The sequence below is a fragment of the Cebus imitator genome, unplaced genomic scaffold (assembly GCF_001604975.1).
Source record: "Cebus imitator isolate Cc_AM_T3 unplaced genomic scaffold, Cebus_imitator-1.0 Scaffold275, whole genome shotgun sequence".
NCBI lineage: Eukaryota > Metazoa > Chordata > Mammalia > Primates > Cebidae > Cebus > Cebus imitator.
The window spans coordinates 1,367,792-1,390,591 of NW_016107590.1; the positions used below are offsets into that span (position 1 = coordinate 1,367,792).

The 22,800-nt window shown below is 39.1% G+C and overlaps 1 protein-coding gene across 3 annotated transcripts in view; it reads left to right on the forward strand.

The window, feature by feature from the left end:
• Window positions 1-20,467, forward strand: part of CUNH5orf63 (chromosome unknown C5orf63 homolog) — a 42,554-nt gene extending 22,087 nt beyond the window's left edge. For 2 of the 3 annotated variants that reach the window (XM_037728672.1, XM_017501000.2), the window contains exons 3-5: window positions 9,557-9,677; window positions 15,450-15,506; window positions 16,171-16,815. In XM_037728672.1, the coding sequence (XP_037584600.1) occupies window positions 9,564-9,677; window positions 15,450-15,506; window positions 16,171-16,347 (348 nt within the window). In that variant the 5' untranslated portion in view covers window positions 9,557-9,563 and the 3' untranslated portion in view covers window positions 16,348-16,815. Of the gene's footprint in view, window positions 1-9,556; window positions 9,678-15,449; window positions 15,507-16,170 lie in introns of all 3 variants that reach the window. The other variant, XM_037728673.1, reaches the window with a different exon arrangement.
• The last annotated feature ends 2,333 nt before the right edge of the window (window positions 20,468-22,800 follow it).

Sequence of the window (22,800 nt, forward strand, 5' to 3'; positions counted from 1 at the left end):
TAAGAAAGAGAAATTCATTATTTTTTCTTTGTAGGAGGAGTTCCATCTTGGATGCTTAGACAGTTGCAAGACGAGTGCCCTAGTGTCACCTTCCCCATTTCCCAACTTGGTTCTTTTTGACACCAACACTTCCCAGTTAAGACTGAGGAGTGAGAAAAGAGAGTTTGCAGTGAGCAAATACCTTTCTACTTCTGCCTGAATCTATAAGTGAATTTGAGTCCTCTTTAAGGGGCTGTTTTAGGCTCCTACAGGTAAAAACTACTTTGGATTTTTTAATTCAAGGCCTTATTTGGTCATAGGCTATTCCCATAGCATTTGGTTAGCATATGATTTTCCCTTCTCTGATCATAAGAATGCTTGAGGCCCAAGGCCCCAGGCATGGTTCCCCTGGGTTTCTAAAATGAGAGAATGGGACAAGTGGTAGCATTTCCATTTAATTGTGGTTGAAACTGAGGCTTTAAGAGATGAGGATTTTCCTTTCTCTTTGGGGTTTATGTTGAATTCGAGGAATTCAAACATGCTGAATTTCAGCAGAAACTCTATGTGAAGAATAACTTCAAAGCTCAAAATGAAGAATTATACAATTTATGCTTAATTCCCCTGACTGATTAGTTAGTAGGAGCTGTGTTGGTTTAAATTTATTTTGACCTCTCTAGACAATTTACTCAGAACAACTTGGAACAAGTTTTGTCTTTAAAGACTATCAATAAAATCCACTTTTACAATTACTGAGGCAGCTTCTTTTTTGACGTACATTAATTGAGGACATCCTTGGTAAAATAATAATGATACTGAATTTTCCCTCTTTGAGAAATAAAGACAAATATTAGGGAAAAAGAAACTGGAAGGGAACTGGCCTTTGCTTAAAACCCACCAAGGGGAAACCTTGATTTATCAAAATCTAAATTTCACTACCTTAACAATTTTGTGAAGGCTGGGTAAGTTTAAGCCAATACCTGGCATCAAGGCATTGCTAGTCAGTTTTACCTAGGCTTAGTGACATCCTTAGGTGCAGGTAAATATGTTGAATCTTTAAACAGTTATATCTTAGAAATTCCTGTTTAAGTAATATTCATGAGAAAACTTTCAGTTGTTTCTATTTGATTTTTTTTTTTTTTCAGTTTTGCAATTCCCTATTTCTGAGACTGCTGTTACTAGAGATTTAAATCTTTCATTTGAGGCCAGTAAAAACACATTTCAGTTAATAGAATCATGATTATTAACAATGATCTCTTACTTTTAGTATTATTTAGTAATCAGTACTTAAGCTTTACTCTTCTATTCTGCTTTATAACTTACACAGAGATTTTTACCTTGATCATCTCTCTTTAGGATACCCAATCAACTTTTGCCTTCACTTTTCCCACCTTCCCCACTCCTCACCAGAAATACCTCCCTTTAGTTAAGATGTTAAATTGGGTAAGAACCACAAGGTAGTTCATTTTAGGCATAGGCATTGGTTGAAAAATTTCATTCCTTTGAAGCAGTATTAGATGAATTTCTTCTGATTTGTGGGAGATTGTTTCACTGTCCCTGTTGTAGTCAAGCCCTCATCAGTCTCCTTGACAATGGACAGTTCTCTCATTCTGGAAACACTTTCTCATTGACTTCTGTGATGACACACTTTTCAGGTTTTCCTCCTACCTCACCAGCTGTTCTGTCTGCCTCCTTTGCTGGTTCCTCTCGATCCAACCTCTAAATGTTGGATTGCCTCAGAGATCTATCCTGGGCCCTCTTTTTTTTTCTGTACAATTTTAGATGATTTCACCTAGTTCCGTGCTATAAATATAATCCTTAAACTGATGTACACTCAAGTCTTTATCTTTAGTCCAGATTTTTTTCAAACCTGTGTATGTCTAACCTGTGTATGTCATTCTCTCTGTGATTTCTAACATGCCCCCAACCGAGCTCTTGGTCTGACATATTCTTCAATCTATTCTTGCCTCAGTTTTTCTAATTTTAGTAACGGGCACTGCCAGCCACCTAGAGGCTCAGAACCAAAACTGAAATTGTCCTTACTGCCCTCTTTTATTTAATTCATCATGTCCAATTCATTGGCAAGTCCTGTTGGCTCTGTTTCTGCTCTAGTCCACACCATCCTTTCTCATCCAAACCACGGCAGCCTCTTACCTGTGTCCCTACTTTACTCTTGCCCTCCAACAATCTGTTCTTCACACAGCAGCTAAAGTTACCTTTTAAAAATGTATATGAGATCCTGTCATTTCCCTCCTCTAAATCTAATTGTACTTAGAATAAAGTCTCAATTCTTTTTTTGTTTTTTTTTAAACAGAGTCTCGTTCCGTTGCCCAGGCTGGAGTGCAATGATGTGATCTTGGCTCACTGCAACCTCTGTCTCCTGGGTTCAAGCAATTCTCCTACATTGGCTTCCCGAGTAGCTGGGATTACAGGCAACTGCCACCATGCCCAGCTAATCTTTGCTTTTTTAGTAGAGACAGAATTTCACCATGTTGGTCTCAAACTCCTGACCTCAAGTGAGCCGCCTGCCTCAGCCTCCCAAAGTGCTGGGATTACAAGTGTGAGTCACCGCGCCCAGCCCTCAATTCTTTAACATAACCTGCAAGGCCTACGTGATCTGACCCCTGCTGACTGTGGGTTAGTCTCATGTCCTGATTGTATTCCCTATTCCTTGGTGTACTCTGCTTAAGCCATACGTCTTTTCTGTTTCAGTAAATCATTTGTTCTCACTTAAGGGCCTTTGCATTTACTGCTTCCTCTCCCAGTGCAAACAACACTTGCTCAGAGAATACCTTAATTAAAGAACCTGCCTCAGTCAGCATCACATCACTCTGCTACTTTCTCTCCCCTGTATGTATCACCATCTCATGTAGCTTGACATTAAAGAGTCTTTTCACCAGAACATGGACCCAATGAGGGCAACATACCTTACTTTCTTGTTCATCACCATACCCTAGCACCTACAATGGTATCTGATACATGAAAAATATTAGATAATTGTTGAATAAATAAATGACTCACACCTAGATTTTCGTAACTGATTTCTCTTTCCCATCTTCATTCTCCTTTTCTTGACGGTCTTTTCTGCATGCTACTGCCAGATTAATCTTCCAAAACACCAATTTTATCATGTCTCATTCAGAACCCTTCAGTGGCTCCCAAGACATACACAACACATCACACATTGCTTACCCACCATTAAAACTCCTCCACAGCCTCATCCTAGTCCACTTTCCAAAGCTTATTTTCCAGTATTATTCAGCAGAAGTCTCTTTACCCTGTTCAAGGTTTCCCCCATCAAATAGCCATGGCATTCCTACCTCCAATAGCTTTGTGTCTAACCCTGAATTGGGAAAGGTTTCCCTTTTTTCTATATATCCAAATCCTAAATGAAATGATTTAAGATATTTCTCTTATGAAGCCACCTCCAATCTTAGCCTATAGTACTCTTCTTTCCCATTCTCTTATGACATTTGAATTATAGGGCTCTGTTGTAGTATTTCCTGTATTTCTAATTTACCTGCATATATACATGTCTTATCTTCCGACCAAATTTTTTAGCTCTTCATGGGTTGGGATCAACGCTTATTCATTTTTAACCCATCTTTCCATCTGCACTGTGGAACTAATGAATGAATGATATCAGTGGTTCACTAATCACTGTGAAGCCTGACATAATTTTATTGTTTTAGTTAAGGATTCAACACCTTTCTCCTGAATCTGTATAACTGAAATACATCTTGTTATTCTTGTTACTTGAATTAAACATGTGGAGCTGATTACTCCATCTGAGAGCTTTATTTAGAGGGGAAAAAATGAGCTAAACACCAGGCAGGATGAAAAAAAATTAATGGTTTAAAGTTACTGAGAACTAGAAGGGTGAAGGGGAGTGCATCTACTAAGTGAAAGATATGTAAATGCTGTATACCTTCAGTGAAATTGTAATCTTAGGCAAGACCCACACTTCAAAATAGCGAAAGAATGTTTTCACAGAGCAGTGTATTGAATACAAATTAATGTAGCACCCACTGAGTGGAAGCAGTGGAATAGAGACATCCAGATACTTGGAAATTGTCATGGTAATAATTTGAAGGGAAATAAAGAGTTTTTGTCCCAGGCACTCATGTGACCAGTACTTTCTGGAGACTGACTCTCTGTTGGCTTCTCTCATCCCTGTTTGGCAAGCCTGTTGACAGTAAAATCTGGAAGTAGAAGCTGCATAGAGGGAGTGGTATGAGGAGCTGCTTCTCGGTCCTAGGGCTGGGCCATAATGTTGGCCTATTCATAGTTTAATGTGTTGTGTGGAAACAAATCTGCAGTCCAAACTGTGTAGTCAGAATGAAGCTGAGCATGACACCTATCCAGCCGGGCCCACAGGTGGGTGGTTAGCTCAGGATCTTTGTTGCAACATTTTGTTTGAGTTGGCTCCACCTCCTTAACACTTCCCCCGGGCCAGGTACCCTGACTGCTAAAACAGAGACACTAGAAAAGCACCTGTGATCTCACCTATGCCAGTGAATTAGAGCTGCACTCCAGGTCGGGCCTCCTACCCCCCACTGACTCCCTCTTTCTGTTCCAAAGCCTCATTTTCCCTCTGTGTAGCCCCTTGGAATTGACACATCAAAGTATTTACTCAATTTTCGGTTTTGGTTTTGTCCCTATATGGTGCCTCTTCTTGTCACTTGTGGCTTCACAAGGGTCATTTTCTCTCTTGCCTTTGCACCCAAAGTCCCAGGATCCCAGGCTAGGTCCCTACTTGTTTGGGAGAGTGGGAGGTTTGGACACAGCTGACTGACCAAAAGCACAGAGGCACACTGGGGAGGCATCAGTTGTCCCTGTTTCGCTGGATTAGGTAGAGCCCAGTGACCCAGATGAGTCCCCTAAGAGCAACCTCACCTCATTACATAAGCTTCCAGTAATCTAAAATAATGGTTTTGTTCCCAAAAGAGTGTGTGTGTGTGTGTGTGTGTGCGCGCGCGCAGTGGGGATATGTGTGTGCATGTTTCTAGTCATTTGGGTAAAAATAGGAATGTTACACTTAGATGGTAATAAATGTGAAGCAGAGCACTTAACTTCTCACATGGCGCAAATGGCTGAACAGAAGCCCTGAGTCGTCTTTATGGAACATAGGTTCAGTGAGAGCTACAGTAATAGTGTTTAGTTAACATCAGCTCAGAATTAAATTTACATTATACTCTTGTGAAGAAGTTCCAACATTATCTGTTAAATAACCAAGGCAGTACCTGGCTGATGTAGACTTTTTGATTTTGCACGTGAACTAACACTGCAGCTTACTGATGAGGGATCACATGAGCTTGAAAATTTGGTGTGCCAAAGGATTCTTTGTATGAATAAAAATTCTGGTCAGTGAAGGTCAGTTTCTCTACTCAAGCGAGAATTATGTTGTTTCCCTTCTAATCGGACACACACAGTGTTTGAAGAATCCAGGAGCTCTGTACAGGTGATGTGCAGCCATAGCCTGGGCAGCTCCTCATGCAAGAAATGAATAATCTTTAATAAAGACTCAAACGACCCTGGCTTCTTTCTGCACTGTAATCAGTTGCCTTAATGGTGTGCCCTTCGGTGCTTTGCAGGGAAAATACTTAAAAGTTATTTTTCTTACCTTGCCTCAAGGAGGGCTGAATTGGTCCAGTCAGTCCTCCTTCCATGTTGTATTTGACTCTGTCGTAAAGACCACTGAAGTCAGCCTCAGTTTTATTGAAAGGCCAGCATTCCCTTTCTCTTTCAGGGTGATCTGTGCCTCTAAGGGACACTGAACTTGAAACAGCAGGAGTCACCATCTTTATAAAGTTAGGCTGTGGAATTTGTTTTAAGCACATTCTAAATCCAGTCTTATGCCTTTTGCTTTTTTTTTTATTTTAGTCTGTGACAAAGGTGACCCAATTGTGCTTCTTTGATATTATGAACACAGCTCTATTTGCTCATATCATAGAAGCATATAACAAAATATGAAGGATAAAATCATGTCTGTGTGTGTAGTAAGGACACATTTCTTGACTAAATTCAATGACATAATCAAAAAAGTGTCTTCTCATAGTCATGAGCTAACAGGCAGAGACCACGTTTCAGGATATTTTTTATAGTGCTGAGATACTGTTCAAAAATAATAGAACTAATGAAAATGTCACATTGACAGAGTAGCCCATATTAAGATTTTACTTCAAGAAGACATGATTCGGTGAATGTGACATTGACAGCAATGGTGTTAGGGTTTACAGAGTTAGTAAAACGTTCTAAGAAGAATATTACAGAGTTCCCACTGAAGTATATCATTTTTTATTTTATATTTTTCTTTTCTAAGATCAAGCAAACATCAGGAATTAAGAAATTTTAGCATATTACCTGCCTAGAAGAGGTATGAGGAGCATTTTCTTTCTATCAGACTCTAATATAATTTTATAATACAGTGCTTCCAAAGAAGTAAGTTAATTTAACAATATGATAAAATATGCATATCTTTGAGTATTTAAAAATATGCAGGTAGTAACATTGTGTAATATGGATGCATTTCTCACTAAACAGATGTGCTATGTTTAAGCAATTTATAATGTGTAAAAAAGTAGAAATGGAAAATAATAGTGGAAAAGAGAGCTAGTTACAAACAGAATAGTTGTAGCATCACTGAAGGCTTTACTTAGCTCTGTGGGTTGGTTGAACAAATACTGCAGCAAGTCTGGAATGAATAGCAACTCTGCTTACTATGACAGCTTTTATTTGTCTTGGGTGCAACCAAGACCACATGCCGTGTTTTGTCATGTTGGAAGTACTGAACCAGATTTCCATTGTGAGTTTAAATTTTTTAAAAAAGCTTTAACATATCAGTCTCAACTTAGGCAGGTAAAAGCAAGGTTTTCCTTATCAGCCAGATATCAATAAATCTTAAACCCTTCACCAAAAGCATGTAGCTGCAGTTCACTGCCCTGGTTGTAGTCAGGTCACCACCACAGATGGCCTAATCCTTCTCATTTCCAGGGACCTTCAATAAGGCTAATTTTTCTGTAATAAAGCTAATTTTTCTGCCTTTAATAAAGCTAAGTTTTAATTTTCTTTCTCCTAGAAGAGTGTGTCACCATTAGCATAGAGACTTTCCAAACCCCATGATGTGTAAGTTTCTACCTAGAGCAAGCATGACTAACAATTCTGTACCTCCTCCCCACTTTTATAGCCTGTGGAGACAAAGCTGTGTTTAGAAGGTATGTCTTCAGCTACATGTACCTATTGGAAAATTGTTCATCCTGCTGAATTTATAGAAATATGTATATACCAGTGATTAACACTTTGTTGAGAGTAGCAGAGAATATTATGAAATTGTTTAGATCCACTTTCTACCTTGGAATAACTGGATAACAGATCCTTGCAAAATTCTTACCATATCCCTTTTTTATTCATTTATCAGGATCATTTAATTGGGAGAGAGATCCAAGTAGACATGGAAGAGTAAGGGCTGAAGAGTAAGGGAATGATCATTGTTTTATTGGATCAGTATCCAATCTTTTTGTCCAGTGGTCTTTAATCTAGTGTGATACAGGTTGGTGGTTTTCTCTAAAGTCATATCATTTTGTTTGAAATGAATTTAAGGCTAATCTTATACTGAGGAGCCTGCTTGGCAGTGAAGATTAGCATTTAATTAATATAGTCGTGCTCTGTGGAGCAGAGGAGGGCAAGATTTGAGGTGGTGGTGAAGGGGTTAGAACCAGCTGCAGTACCCCAGCCCAAAATTTTGTGGGTACCCTGAGGAACACTGATAATTAGTTATTATATATATTAGGCCCAAATAGTGACTGCTGTACATACTGAGTATCTAATCAGGGTTAGAGATGAGATTAAAGAAGGTGAGAAAAACTCACTTCAGTGCTTTTAACATCCGAAGAAATGTTTTAGCACCTGTTGTATGCCAGGTTCATTGTGGGTACTTGGAGATACTGGGGTGAACAAGTACCTGTTCGTATAGAACTTGCACTGTAGTGGAGAGGACATAAATAATTCTAGATAGTAAAGGGCAAATGAAAGCTACTGCAAGGTGTAAGGGCAGGGAGTGATGGGCTAACATTGGTAAGTTTGTCACTGTGACCTCTCCAAGTCGACAATATGAGGCCCAGGTCAAGTGAGAAGAGGCTACTTCAGAGCCTTTCATACAGAGGTAAAGCAAGTGCAAAACTGAGGAAGAAATGATATTGGGCATTCAAGGAACAAAAAGAGAAACTTTGCAGTTGCAACTTGCCAAGGCAAGGGAGGGGAAAGTGATAGATGAAGTTGCAGAGATACAGTAAAGCAAAGTTAAAAAATGGATGATCTCAGGAATTCGTTTATACACGGTACTGGGAATACTGATAAATGACAAAGCCAACAGTGCACATGTGTTTTTAAAGTGAAATTATAATATTTATATTTTTAAGGACAAAGCTGGAGACTCAGTAGAATAACTAGGAATAAACAGAATGATTGTAGCATCACAGAGGACTTATGTCTTATGTTGAGCAAAGTAGCAGGATGAGGAAGCCTCAAAGCCTAGTGTTTGAGATGCTGTAATCACCAAGCTGTTCTTATTGGAATATCTCCAGTAGAAACACTAGTATATTTGTATATGAGGTTTTCAAAAGTTATGACAATCTCCTTTTAAAATACTGCTTAAGCAGTTGAGAAGATTTTTTTCTGACAAGGTAGCTCAGCCTGATTTTCTCCTGTATTTCCTCTAAGTACTGTATAGCTTTGTGTTTTCTTATGTCTCACAGTGGAGAAGCATAGGTCTCATAAGAGATAGTCTGAGCCTTTACCTGGGGATTTGTGCTGCTTATTCATTGTTTCTTTCTCTTTTTTCTTTTTTTGTTTTTTTGAGATAAGGTCTCATGCCCATCGCCCAGGCTGGAGTGCTGTGGTCCAATCACAGCTTACTGCAGCTTCAACTCCCTGGGCTCAGGTGATTATCCCACCTCAGCCTCCTGAGTAGCTGGGACTACAGGTGTGCACCACCAGACCTAGCTAATTTTTTGTATTTTTAGTAGAGATGGAGTTTTGCCATGTTGCCCAGTCTGGTCTTGGACTCCTGGGTTCAAGTCATCCGCCCGTTTTGGCCTCCCAAAGTGCTGGGAATTACAGGTGTGAGCCACAGCACCTGACCCTCATTGTTTTCTTTACCATGGCAGTGGCTAGATGTTATTGAATGCTTGCCAATATAATAAGCTATCCATGTGAATTAACCATCTCAGGAAACCTCCACATCTTAGGGGATCATCAAGATGCTGGCAAAATCTGCACATGAAATTTTGTATTCAAATTAACAAACCCATGCAGTTTACTTACAGAAACCAAGTGATTAGGCACACAGCTAATTCATAACTAGGGATTTTTTTCTATTCTAAATTATGTTTTGTTTGGAATACAGTGAATGTTGAGACATCAGAGAGGCTTGCCAAGTTTCTAGGTCTTTCCAACACTACTGGACTTGAAGAAACAATTCTGAAGCCTTCAAATTCCATCATAAGCTTGCAAATTGCTGTTCATATTGTAAGGAGCAAAGTCTAGGGTACATAAGTTAACTGCTTTATTTTTCTTTTGGCAGAATTAAGATGCTTTTGTTTCAAGGAAATAGCATGCAACTTGCCAGATCCTCCTTTGGACTCTTCTTGAGAAACTTCTCTGCCTCTAAGACAGCTCTGCCTGTGCTGACCTTATTCACAAAGGTACAAAGTGAAAAAGTAAAATTGTTGGGTAAAGAAAGTTGTACATTTAAGAAAAGCAGACAAAAATTGAAAGGAAAGACAATGGAATAAACTTTCTTCAGACCTGATCTTCAATTTTTCTATCAGCACACCAGCAGCAACTCTGTTTTCTACCCATGTACCTCATTATCTTCCAATTATCAGAGGGTAAATTAATGTATTTAATGGTCATCTGACTGCTGAAAAATAAGTTATGATGTTTAAAAATGTATCATTTAGAAATACAATCAGTTATCTTTATTTGTGGTAGTTATGTTCTATAAAGTCACCATGAACACTGAATTAGTGAATATTGAACTATTGCCCCTAGGGGAAGTACACAGTTAGGTTCCTGTGAGTCTCTGGTCACAATGTTTTCATTAGCCTACCAAATACAGAACCTCATTTTATGTGTGATTCTGTTTAAAGATTTGTTATTTATATATATGCAACTTGGAATACTATGTAGCCATAAAATAGATGAAATCATGTCCTTGCAGCAACATGGAGGCAATTAGAGGCCATTATCCTAAGCAGATTAACACAGGAACAGACAACCAGATGCCACATGTTCTCACTTGTAAGTGGAAGCTAAACATTGAGTACACATGCACACAAAGAAGGGAATGATTAGACACCAGGGCCTACTTGAGGGCGGAGGGTGAAGATCAAAAAACTCAGTATCCAGTGTATGCTAACTACCTGGGTGACAAAATCATTTGTATACCAAACCCCAGTGTTATGCAATTTACCCATGTGACAAACCTGAACCTGCAATAAAAGTTGAAAAAAAATTTTTTTAATAAATATCTTATTTAATATATATTGTTGATTCATTAACATTAAACTCACAGCCAGTAACACCTGTGTATAACTCATGCCTAAATGAAGCTTATTGAACACATGTATTTTCTCCATGAGGCACATCACAGTCTTCTTGTGCTTAGGAACACTAGCCAGCACTTCAGCACTATGCCTGGGGGCTTATTTAAACAGTGAAATCACCAATAAAAAGCACAGAAATGCAAAAAATCCTAACACTGTGCAGACCATGAAAAGGACGCTAGCTTACGTTTACAGTATGAAAGCTAGAACAAGAAAGCAGAGCATCACCTTGTTTGACCTCAGCTTTGAATAAGTGCTTTTTTTTTTTTTCACCACTTGAAATAAGTGGTGAAATCTCTTACCACTCTATGCATGCACATGTCTGTGAATACCTGCAAAAGCGCTTCAAGTATTGATTTCGGGGTTGCAAAGAAGTTTTAGCAATTAGGCAAATTCATAAATTTGGAATCCATAAATAATAAGGACTGATTGTACTTGTTTTCTTATCCCTAACACTAGTTTTAAGCCATAAAGCTAGTTTTAAAATGTTTAAGAGCTTCGTCTTTCTGAAATTATAATACAGACGTTACTGATTTCTTTTTTTGCTAGTTAACATCACTGTGTATGATTTATCAAAAAAGAAATAAAGTGAAGGTTAATAGAAGTAACTTTGGTGAATAATACTGCAATTCAAACAAAAAAAAATCTCTTTTCAATAGGTTTTTCAGATTTCAGGCATTTTAGCAATTTGGAAATATATGACAGTTGTCTAATAACAAAGTTTAATGAGTTTTTAAAAATGAATTCATTGATGAAAATATTTAATCTAAACTACTTTTTATATCGGTAAGTATATATTGCACTGTTGGAAATTATGGAACCAAAAATACTTCATCATCTGAGAGTCTATGATGGGAAACTCATGTGTGAACCACAGAAATTAAATAATCCCTTAAGGCTGGTGTTGCTCACTAGGCCTAACAGTTCCGCACTGTTTTTCAGTTTGGGCCCCAGCTAATGTAGCCGAAAACATTTGTTAAAAACAAAACAAAACCCCACCACACCAATTTTCCATTCAGCTTAATATTTATATTTAATGTTTATTCTATACCATTAGGTACCATAAGAAGATGGCACTCCTACCTTTGGCAGCTTATAATCCAGTGAAGTAAATGCCTAAAAGTACAGTATCAGATCTCTGTCAATTATGAAAAATAGAAAGTATTTCCTAGAATGAGTTAAACAAAAAGATTTTGGAGTTGGTCTGGCTTCGGGAATAGCTTGAATTTGGTACTAAACATGTTACCAATCTCTTCAGCTTCGCGTCCTTGGGGCTAAATCCCCTCTGGTTCTCATGTGACATGGTTTGGCTCTGTGCCCCCACCCAAATCTCATTTTGTAGCTCCCATAATTCCCACAGGTTGTGGGAGGGCACTTGTGGGAGGTGATTGAATTATGGGGCAGGACTTTCCTGTGACGTGCTTGTGATAGTGAATGGGTCCCACAAGATCTGATGGTTTTAAAAACAAGAGTTTCTCTGCAGAAGCTCTCTCTTTGCCTGAAATGGCAAGTGCCATGGAGAATCCTAGAGAAGGATAATGGTCCATTCTACTGTTATCTTTTTTTTGGTTCCTTATCCTTTTCAAATTTGATGAGCCTTTCCTCATAAAAATATATACCCATATTTTCAGGTATAATTTGCATAGACTTCTGTGGACCCCAGGTTTAAAAAACAAAACAAAACAAAAAACCCAGGAGGAAGTCAAATTGTCTCTATTTGCAGACGATATGATGGTATATTTAGAAGACCCCATTGTCTCAGCCCAAAATCTCCTGAAACTGATAAGCAACTTCAGCAAAGTCTCAGGATACAAAGTCAACGTGCAGAAATTACAAGCATTCTATACACAAATAACAGACTTAAAGAGAGCCAAATCAAGAACAAGCTGCCATTCACAATTACTACAAAGAGAGTAAAATACCTAGGAATACAACTAACAAAAGATGTAAAGGACCTCTTCAAGGAGAACTACAAACCACTGCTCAATGAAATAAAAGAGGACACAAACAGATGGAGAAACATTCCATGCTTATTGTTAGGAAGAATCAATATCGTGAAAATGGCCGTACTGCCCAAAATAATTTATAGATTCAATGCTATCCCCATCAAGCTACCTATGACCCTCTTCACAGAACTGGAAAAAACCACCTTAACCTTCATATGGAACCAAAAGAGAGCCCGCATAGCCAAGTCAATACTAAGCACAAAGAACAAAGCTGGAGGCATCACACTACCAGACTTCAAACTATACTACAAGGCTACAGTAATCAAAACAGCATGGTACTGGTACCAAAACAGAGATACAGACCAATGGAACAGAACAGAGGCCTCAGAGGCAATGCCACATATCTACAACTATCTGATCTCTGACAAACCTGATAAAAACAATGGGGAAAGGATTCTCTGTATAATAAATGGTGTTGGAATAACTGGCAAGCCATCTGCAGAAAGCAGAAATTGGACCCCTTTCTGACACCTTACACTAAAATTAACTACAGATGGATTAACAACATAAACATAAGACCTAATACCATAAAAACCCTAGAAGAAAACCTAGGCAAAACCATTCAGGACATAGGCATAGGCAAGGACTTCATGACTAAAACACCAAAAGCATTGGCAACAAAGGCCAAAATAGACAAATGGGATCTAATTAAACTCCAGAGCTTCTGCACAGCAAAAGAAACAATCATAAAGTGAACCGTCAACCAACAGAATGGGGAAAAAAATTTGAAATCTACCCATCTGACAAAGGGCTAATATCCAGAATCTACAAAGAACTAAAACAGATTTACAAGAAAAAAAGAAACAAACCCATTGAAAAGTGGGCAAAAGACATGAACAGACACTTTTAAAAAGAAGACATTTATGAGGCCAACGGACATATGAAAAAATGCTTATCATCACTGGTCATTAGAGAAATGCAAATCAAAACTACATTGAGATACCATCTCACGCCAATTAGAATGGCGATCATTAAAAATCTGGAAACAACAGATGCTGGAGAGGATGTGGAGAAATAGGAACACTTTTACACTGTTGGTGGGAGTTTAAATTAGTTCAACTATTGTGGAAGACTGTGTGGCGATTCCTCAAGGACCTAGAAATAGAAATTCCATTTGACCCAGCAATCCCATTACTGGGTATATATCCAAAGGATTATAAATCATTCTGTTATAAAGACACATGCACACATATGTTCATTGCAGCACTGTTTACAATAGCAAAGACCTGGAACCAACCCAAATGCCCATCAGTGATACACTGGACAAGGAAAATGTGGCACATATACACTATGGAATACTATGCAGCTGCAAAAAACGATGAGTTCGTGTCCTTTGTAGGAACATGGATGAACCTGGAAACCATCATTCTCAGCAAACTGACACAAGAACAGAAAAACAAATGCCGCACGTTCTCACTCATAGGCGGGTGTTGAACAATGAGAACTCATGGACACAGGGAGGGGAGCATCACACACTGGGGTCTATTAGGAGGGAATAGGAGAAGGACAGCGTGGGGGTAGGGAGGTTGGGGAGGGATAACATGGGGAGAAATGCCAGATATAGGTGATGGGGGGATAGAGGCAGCAAACCACATTGGCATGTTTGTACCTATGCAACAGTCCTGCATGTTTTGCACATGTACCCCAGAACCTAAAGTGCAAAAAATTTAAAAATTAAAATATAACCCAGGCTATAGTCTTCTAAAATTTTTAATATAAAAGCAAAATTTTAGCAGATTTGGTACTTCTGTAATTTAGCATGTTCAAAGTTTGTTTTGCTTTTAAGATCCTGTGTTGACCTTTTGAAACTTTCTCTGAAAATTTTAGGATGATTATCTTAAAACATTGCAAACTATCCATAATCTATGTATTACTAATGCAATAATAACTTGATAAGCCAATTCTCTGTCCTAGGAATTTAGGGCCGGAAAGACCCTTTAATAGTCTGAGTTCTTATTTCAAAACACGCTGTGAGTTAAGCTGGAGGAAGGGCCTCTCTTTTACATAATAGCTTCTCTTTTCCTGTCATGTTAAAAAGAAGTTTCTGTATAAGCATCAGTAAAGTGGGGTCTCTTTTGAGCTCATGCAAGAGAACCTATAGCTAGTGCCTGTTCATCGAGTCAAGGACGGAGAAGCCTTTAAAATCTGCTGATGATCCGTAGTATTTTCAACAGACTTCTCTGTTAGATGGTTTATGAGTGCAAACGATGGACACTAAAAGTTGTTTGCTCTTTAGGTGGAGAATTTGTCCAGGAAACCTATTGTTAACACTTGTAATAAGAAAACAGGTGGTGCAGTAATCATCTGAAGTGTATAGAGAGATTTGTTTTCCATTTTAAAGATGAGGCAATTACTATCTAACGCTATCCTAATGGGTTTCTTTTGTGGACTGATTAGGAAAAACAGGCTGGCAAGGCTCAGTGCTTTTCAGTCAGAACAGACTTTAAGCCATCCTCCTGGCGTCAGCCAGGCCAACTGTATGAGGCCACAAAGGTGCACCTGACCTAGGAAGCACAAAGCCCTTAGATTAGTGAAAAAGAGAAATCATCTTAGATAGATCAGTGAAAAAGAGAAACCATCTAAGTGTATTATACATACACATAGATAAATGGCTTGATTTACGGAGAAAAGTCGGAAAAAAACAACCAAAAAATTGCAGAGAGCCTAAGAAATACTAGTCATTTATAAGATTCTATGGTAGTGTTTTACTTTGGAAAAACAGTATAACTAACCTGGTAGAAAACTATTCTTTAAAATAAGTATAATCTGCTTCTTGTGGGTTTTTTGTTTTGTTTTGTTTGTTTTTGTAAGGGCAAATGCCATTCTTTGGGCTTAATGGCTTGATCTTTTTTTCTTCCTGTAGGACCCATGCCCACTTTGTGATGAAGCCAAGGAAGCACTCAAGCCTTATAAACACAGGGTAATATCATACATTGTGGCTTTTATGTATATGGAATGCATATTGGATGTGGTATAAAGTGTCTGCCTGGATCCTTTCTTTAGGAAAAAAGATTAAATGATTTTTCATTTAAATTTTGTTTCTATTCTTCAGAGAGAGAGTTTAGTGCTTATTACCATAAAACTCATTACACCTAAGTGTTTTTCTCTGAGCAGGACTGGTTTTCTTACTCTGGCTCTTAATGAGTCAGAGTTAACTAGCAGGTGCAGTATTCGTGTTTTCTTTAAACTTTTGCCCGCATTCCTTTTGTCTTGTTTTGTAGTTTCCACAGATGTGTTTTCATGTAACACAGCATCACACCTTTCCAGTTCCTAAATCCAAAACATTTCTGTCCTGATTCTCAGTCAGCTTTTCAACTGGGACATGTTTTATTTCATTGGAACTCAGTACTGTCCTGATGCTGAATGTAACAAGGGTAAGAGAGAAGCAGCAAGATCAGGAAGCAGAGAATATAACAAAACCAGTCAAGTTTTGGAAATTAGGGATATTATATCGCTTTGGACCTAAAAGAAACAAACAACTATAAGGAAAATGGCATTAGAAATGGTCTGGGGATCATTTTATCACTGCAGTTGTTCCATCACCCCATGGTCTCTACAGAGCTTTAGTCTGTCTCTGTTTTCAGTTTATTTTACAGGAGGTAAACATCACACTTCCAGAAAACTCTGCCTGGTATGAAAGGTATAAATTTGACATTCCTGTCTTTCACTTGAATGGCCAGTTTCTGATGATGCATCGAGTAAACACCTCAAAACTTGAAAAACAGCTCCTGAAACTTGAGGAGCAAAGTGCCGGAGGCTGACTAATGCCCTCATGATTTTCCACCTGCTCTTCCCATAGGCATCTTCCTAAGGAAATATTTGACCATGGCCTGATACTCCTTTTGTCACTTATACAGAGCCCCAAGGATGTTCTGAACTCAGTGGTGCCAAATAAATGTTGACATTCCTCTTTTGGTTGATGGAAGTATCAGTGTGGGAACTCTTTGCTTATTGGCATTTTATAAAATAAGAGGAGCATATTGGCAGGGAGGGGGATGATGGAGGGAGGGAGAAGTCCATTTGTCTTATTTATGCTTTTCATATTAATAGAGAAGCACTTCATATTCACTGGACAATGCCGTTTATAGGAAGAAGGCTCTGCATTTCTGCTGCTGCCCCGGAGGGCTTAAGTTTTTAATGAAAGAATAAATGCTCTTCCACTCAGTAGATAAAGTGAAATGTGAATTGTTAATAACTGTGCATGGTCAATAAAAAGATGTTGTAAGGAATACATCTGCATGAAGCCTATTCAGTCGGATTTAATAATACCTGTTTAAAATTAGTTCATTTTTGTTGAGTAGAAGAGAATTATTATTCTAGCCAAAGAGGCATCATTTGAGAAAAACAAAAGAAAGACTTAAACCCTTAAAATGTATATTAAAATCTGAATATTCTCTACATAGTCATTGAATTGATTTGTAATATTTGAGGACTGGCTTTGATAGTTATTCAGTTACCATCGATTGAGTTAGTTAAACTTATTTTAAGACAATAGGTTTTTTAAAATCAGATTTCAATATCTTGGAAAAAATTCACTCCTAAATGTGTCATCTAAAGATAAGTACTCTTTGCCATTCTATGTAAAGAGTTAGAAATGTATTTGCATACCCTTATTTATATTTAGTCAGATTCAGCCAGTGTAGAAATGGATTCAGTTGAAAAGAAAACTGCGTTTCCTCTTAAAATCTTACCACTGCAGTTGTATGTATAATGAAATTATTTTTTAAACTATTTGAATGAATTTGGATATTGTGAGTCACTAGATTTTAATTTGATCATTATGATTCACTCTCAGTGTAGAATATTAGAACTAGCTGACCTTAGACATTGTCTACTCCCACTCTCCCATTTTATATATGAGGAGGAATCTGAAATTCAGAGGATATTAGGGACTTAACCCAATGTCACACAGCTAGTCAGCTGTCAGGCCAGGTCTTGCCCCACAGCCCCAGATTTCCAGTGCTCTGCGTACTCGTTGCAGGGGCTATTATCTCACATACAGCATCCCCAAACATTCTGGATCCAACACAAATTTGGAAGCACCTTAAAAAACCTTTTAAGCTGAGTACAGCAGTACATGCCTATAGTCTCAGCTACTTGAAAAGATGAGGCAGAAGAGCACTGGAGTTTGAGTCCAGCCTTGGAAATATAGTGAGATTGTGTGTCTTTAAAAAAAAAAGAAGAAGGAGAAAATAAAATCTTAGCAATTAAATAGCAGTGTTTATAATTTACAAATTTCTGGAACATTCATTTGACATAAATATTGAACCCTGGGGTAGGCAGCATTCTAGGATGACCCCAATGACCCCCACTCTTGGATAATTCCCTGTCCCTTAGAGTATGGGTGGAAATAATCACTGCTGTGATTATGTTACATTATATGTCGGAAGGGAAATTATCTTGGGTGGGCCTGACCTAACTGGGTGAGCCCTTTAAAACCAGAGAATTCTCTCTGGTTAGGTATAAAGAGGAAAGTAGAAAGATGTGCTCTAGCGAGCCTGGAAGAAAACAAGCGTCATATGGATTACCTAGTGGAGCCACATGGCAAAAAACTGGGTAGTCTCTAGGAACCGAGTAGTCCTCGGCCAAAAACTAGGAGGAAGGTGGGGCATCAGTTCTGTAGCTTCAAGAAAATTAATTCTGCCAATAACCAGTGAGCTTAGAAGAGGATCCACAATGATAGATGAGAACTGCAGCCTTGAGCAACATCTTGATTTCAGCTCAGTGAGACTTTAATCCAAGAATGCAGCCACACCAAGCCTAGACTTCTGGTTTACAGAAACTGAGAGACAATAAATGTGTATTGTTTTAAACTGCTAAATGTATGATAATTTGTTACATAGCAGCAGAGAATGAATACAAGTCCTTGCAGCAGTGAAACATAGTAGTAGGTGGTGGGATTATACAAATGAATAAATCATAGTCCTTGTCTTTGAGATACTCACTGTCTGTTAAGGTGCAAGGAGAGACAAGTGAATAAAGCACAGCATAGTGCAGTGAGGGCTGGAAATGACACGTGTAAAATTGTACCAGGTGGGGAAAGTAGCAGAAATGATTCACAGAAACTTAGACTTAAGCTAGGTCTTGATGGCTGAATAGAAGCAATGGATGAGGATTGGGAGTGCGGAGGGTATTCTATAAGGGAACCGTATATGTAAAATATGAGGGTGTGAAAGGACACAGATATTCAGGAAATGGCAGGTGGCTTTGTGTGGCTGGAGTAAAGGGAAGGAGAGTGAAGGAGATGAGACTGGCAAGATATATTTGGATCCACATTGTGAAGGCCTTAGCTAATGTGCATTTGCCCCAGCAGCAGTAGCCTCCCATGCTTTCTGCCTTTATCCATAATCTGTCCTTCTGGCTCCTGATTATTCAGGGATGTCTGGCCTGAGTAGATACCTAGAAACATGGCATCTAAAAAGTGATTTGATTATCCCACTGTTGACAAGTATCAGACTGTTTTATGTCACCTATGACTGTCATTACCCCAGCCTATTGCAGTCCTTCTTCCTGTCCTTAAGCATACTGAGCTAGAGTCCTTTCTAGTAGTCCCGCAGGACATTCCCACTCTCAATACAACTAGGGATGCTATAGACAAGATTCTCCACTGTGTGTCTGGGTGTCCTGTGTTCATTTGTGTCTTCTCCAGGCAGAGTGAGGGTTGTGTAGCCCCTAGGTCCTAGGTTGTTAATCCTTCTCCTGGACCACCAGTTGGAAAGGTTCTCAGAGTTTCTTTCAGTGTCTGCTCAGCTAAGATAGAGAAAATCCATTGTTTCCCTTCAAAAAGCATAGCTGGCCAGAAAGCCTAGACATTTGTTCTTTTGGAGCACTCCTTACCTGAGTATGACCGTGTGGTTGTGGTGTACAGGAAATGCAGAGACTAAAGGTGAAACAGTACTTCAACAACAAATTTCTGACACTAGAATATCAAACATGATATAGGATGTTCGAACCAAAGTATTGGCTAAGGCACTAAGAAACAATAGATGCTACATTTCAAGGAAATGCTAGATCACATGGAGGATTATTAGGGACCTGAAAGAGAGGATCTTTGGAGGAGTTTTTTTTAAAAAGAAGGTGTGTTCTCACTTATTTTCTACCAAAGTGAAAAAAAGGTTGGGAATCGCCTCATATGAAGAGGGAGGGACATAAGTTGGACTCACTGGAAAGCAAATATATGTCCTTGGGTAGGAAGAACATAATGGTCTAACTCTCCTGGGAAATCAGACAAGAGATAGGTTAGCAAACAGCTTTGGCTGTACAGTGAAGGCAGCTGATGCTGTTTCTCTGAGTTTGTCCCAGGGAAGTGTGTGTGTGTGTGTGTGTGTGTGTGTGTGTGTGTGTCCCCTCATGGACCAGATATGAACCAAATGTGAGAGGGGACTGGTATGAGGGCACCTTCGTTGCATGCAGGCCTTAGAAGGGGAGACCCATATGGGAACACTGGGTTCCTAGGGGCTGAGGGGTCTGCTTAAATGGAGAACCCATTTGCCCAAATCAGGGAACTGCAGGCAAGACATCGCCAGTATTGGGTTCAGTCTCCCAAGAACCCACAACAGCCTCTACCAAGTGTGGTCTGCTTTAACTGTTTATCAGGTCCAGAAAGTAGGCCAGTGTACAACTCCACCACTGAAAATAGAACATTCTCACCCCTCTCCACTTCTCTCTTCTCCCATAGCAACCCTAGAAGGATCAAGAAGCTACCAGGAGCAAGGAGAGGAAGACACTCCCCTTCCTAAGCTACCCACCTGTACATGGCTTCTCAGTAGGGAAAAAGTTGCAACTTAACTTTAAACCAAGTTCCAAGTTTTGATTATAGGTCTAAATATAGGTATCCTATATTTAGAGTATTGGTTATATATACTTAATGTTGGTTTTAACCTATAGATCTTCAATAAACTTACTCATCAATTCTTATTTCAGAGAGGAATATGGTCGTGCGACTAGGAATTCTGGAGATCTTCAGCAAACCCATGAGTCCCAACAGTTGGCAAAATGAAAGGTAGATACCTACAAACATGGCATCTAAAAGGTGGTTTGATTATCCCACTATTGACAAGTATTAGACAATGTTATGTCACCTATTACTGCCATTTTCATGTGATGTTTATAGCAGCAATTACTTTTCCTTTCTGAAATTATGTTTCCAAGGATCATTTTTTCTTTTTATGTAAAGATTAATTTTGATATAAGAAGCTCATCATTCACCTCCAAAGTAAAAAGTGATACAACCTTCCTGTTTTTTCCCCTTCAAGCTAATGCTTTAAGAAGGAGTGGAATAAACGCTGAGTTTGGGACTTCATATTGCTGCTCTAGAATAGTTCCTCTTTCTTCCACGTGTCTCCTCATAACATTATGGGCTTACTGAAACACATAGCTCATTGGCCAGTTTATTGCAGGAAACAAGGGTATACTCAGACCAGGGTTTTTAAAATAATCAGCAATCTCATGGGCATCGGACAGTAGGAATCACAATACAGCCAGGCTTCAGAAATACGACTAAAGAACCACCCAAAACTGAAACATCACCCTTCTCACAGTGCCTTGGCTTATTTTTTTCCTGTTCTCTCCTGGTTCACAGCTCCCCTGCTTATACATAGTATTGCTTCCTCATAGCTGCAGCCTGCTTATGCCCATTATTCCTGCTGACCTTCTGTTCAGCAATACAGCAGCCTGAGCCTCTCTGGCTTCTCTATTCTGAAATCCTAAAAGAGGAATTTTACTCAGCTTATATTTTACAACCAGGCACCCACATCCTAAGTTAGCTAACCAAATCTATAGAAGGAGCCACCTTAGAGACAGAAGCCCATCCCTGGGACAATTGGCTGTGGAGGCCAAGATCATGTGGTATGCAAATCACAGTCACTGCCCAGTTGGCAGAGGCTAGAAGCAGGACAGGCAATAACCAGCAACTCTGGCACACCTCCAGAAAGCTTAAGAGTGTGTCATTCTACCATACTAAAGAGAAGTCAGGAGGAACACATTGGTAAGTTCCTTTATATCCTACTCCATAGGAGTAATGAGGACATGAACCAAGGCAATAGGAGTCAGAGATTAACAGCAGATATTTAGGAGTGAGGTTGACAGAACTTCATGACTGATTAGAGGGGTGGGTAGTGATGTGGAAAGGGGAGTAGAGAGAAAGCATAGATTCTGGGATAACTCCTAATTTTCTTGCGTACACTACTGGGTGAATCCTGATACTTTTTATTCCCTGAGACAGAGACTATAAGAGGAAGGAAAAGTTAACTTTTGGTTGTGCTTGGTGGATGGGAAAGATGAGACATGCTGAATTCTCCATGCTGTGGGATACCAAGGTAAAGATTAAAGTTAGAAGTGCAAAACAAAGGTCTGGGGTTAAGGTCTACATGTGAGAGCCCACTGAGTATGGTTGGAACTGTGGCCACCTGGCATATGAGGAGAAAAGCAAGCTATTCCCAAATGCTGGAGAATACTGATCTTGACCCATGGGAATAGAGGAAGTTGCCACTGAAGGAAAATGACAGAGAGGTGGCAGAACTAGGAATGAGAGAAGCTCATCCAGCTTACATTACATGATGCCTTTTGTTGTGATTTGATAGTGGCAGGTATTATTCCAAGCACTGAGGATAAAGCAACAAACAAGATAGCCAGGATTCCTGCTCTCAGAGTCTTGCATTCTAGGGGAGAGACAGACAATAAAGATATCGTATCAATGGAAAAAAATAAAGAGGAGCATTTCCCAATGTAACTGACAGTATCAAATAGCAAGAGAGTTAGGATGAAGACCGAAAAGAAGACATCAGATATGAAAATTTAAAAATCAATGCTGCTATAGGCAGAATAGTCCCCAAAGATATCCAGGTCCTAATTCCTGGAACCTGTTACTTACATGCGTAAAGGACTTCACAGATACAATTAAGGATCTTGAGATGGGAAGATTATCTTGAAGTATCCAGGCAGGTCCTAATGTAGTCAAGGTGTCTGTGTAAGAGGCAGTCAGAGGAGATTTGACTAGGGAAAGGAAGTAGGAGATTCGACAGTGGAAGCAAAAGGCTGGAGTGATACAAGAAAGTGGTCATGAGCCAAGGAATGGGAATGGCCTCCAGAAGGTAAGAGAAGCAAAAGCAAACAGATTCTCCCCTACAGCCTCCTGAAGGAGCAAGTCCTGCTGACACCTTGACTTTATGAAACTGATTTCTGACTTCTGGACTATAGAACTATGAGAGAATAAA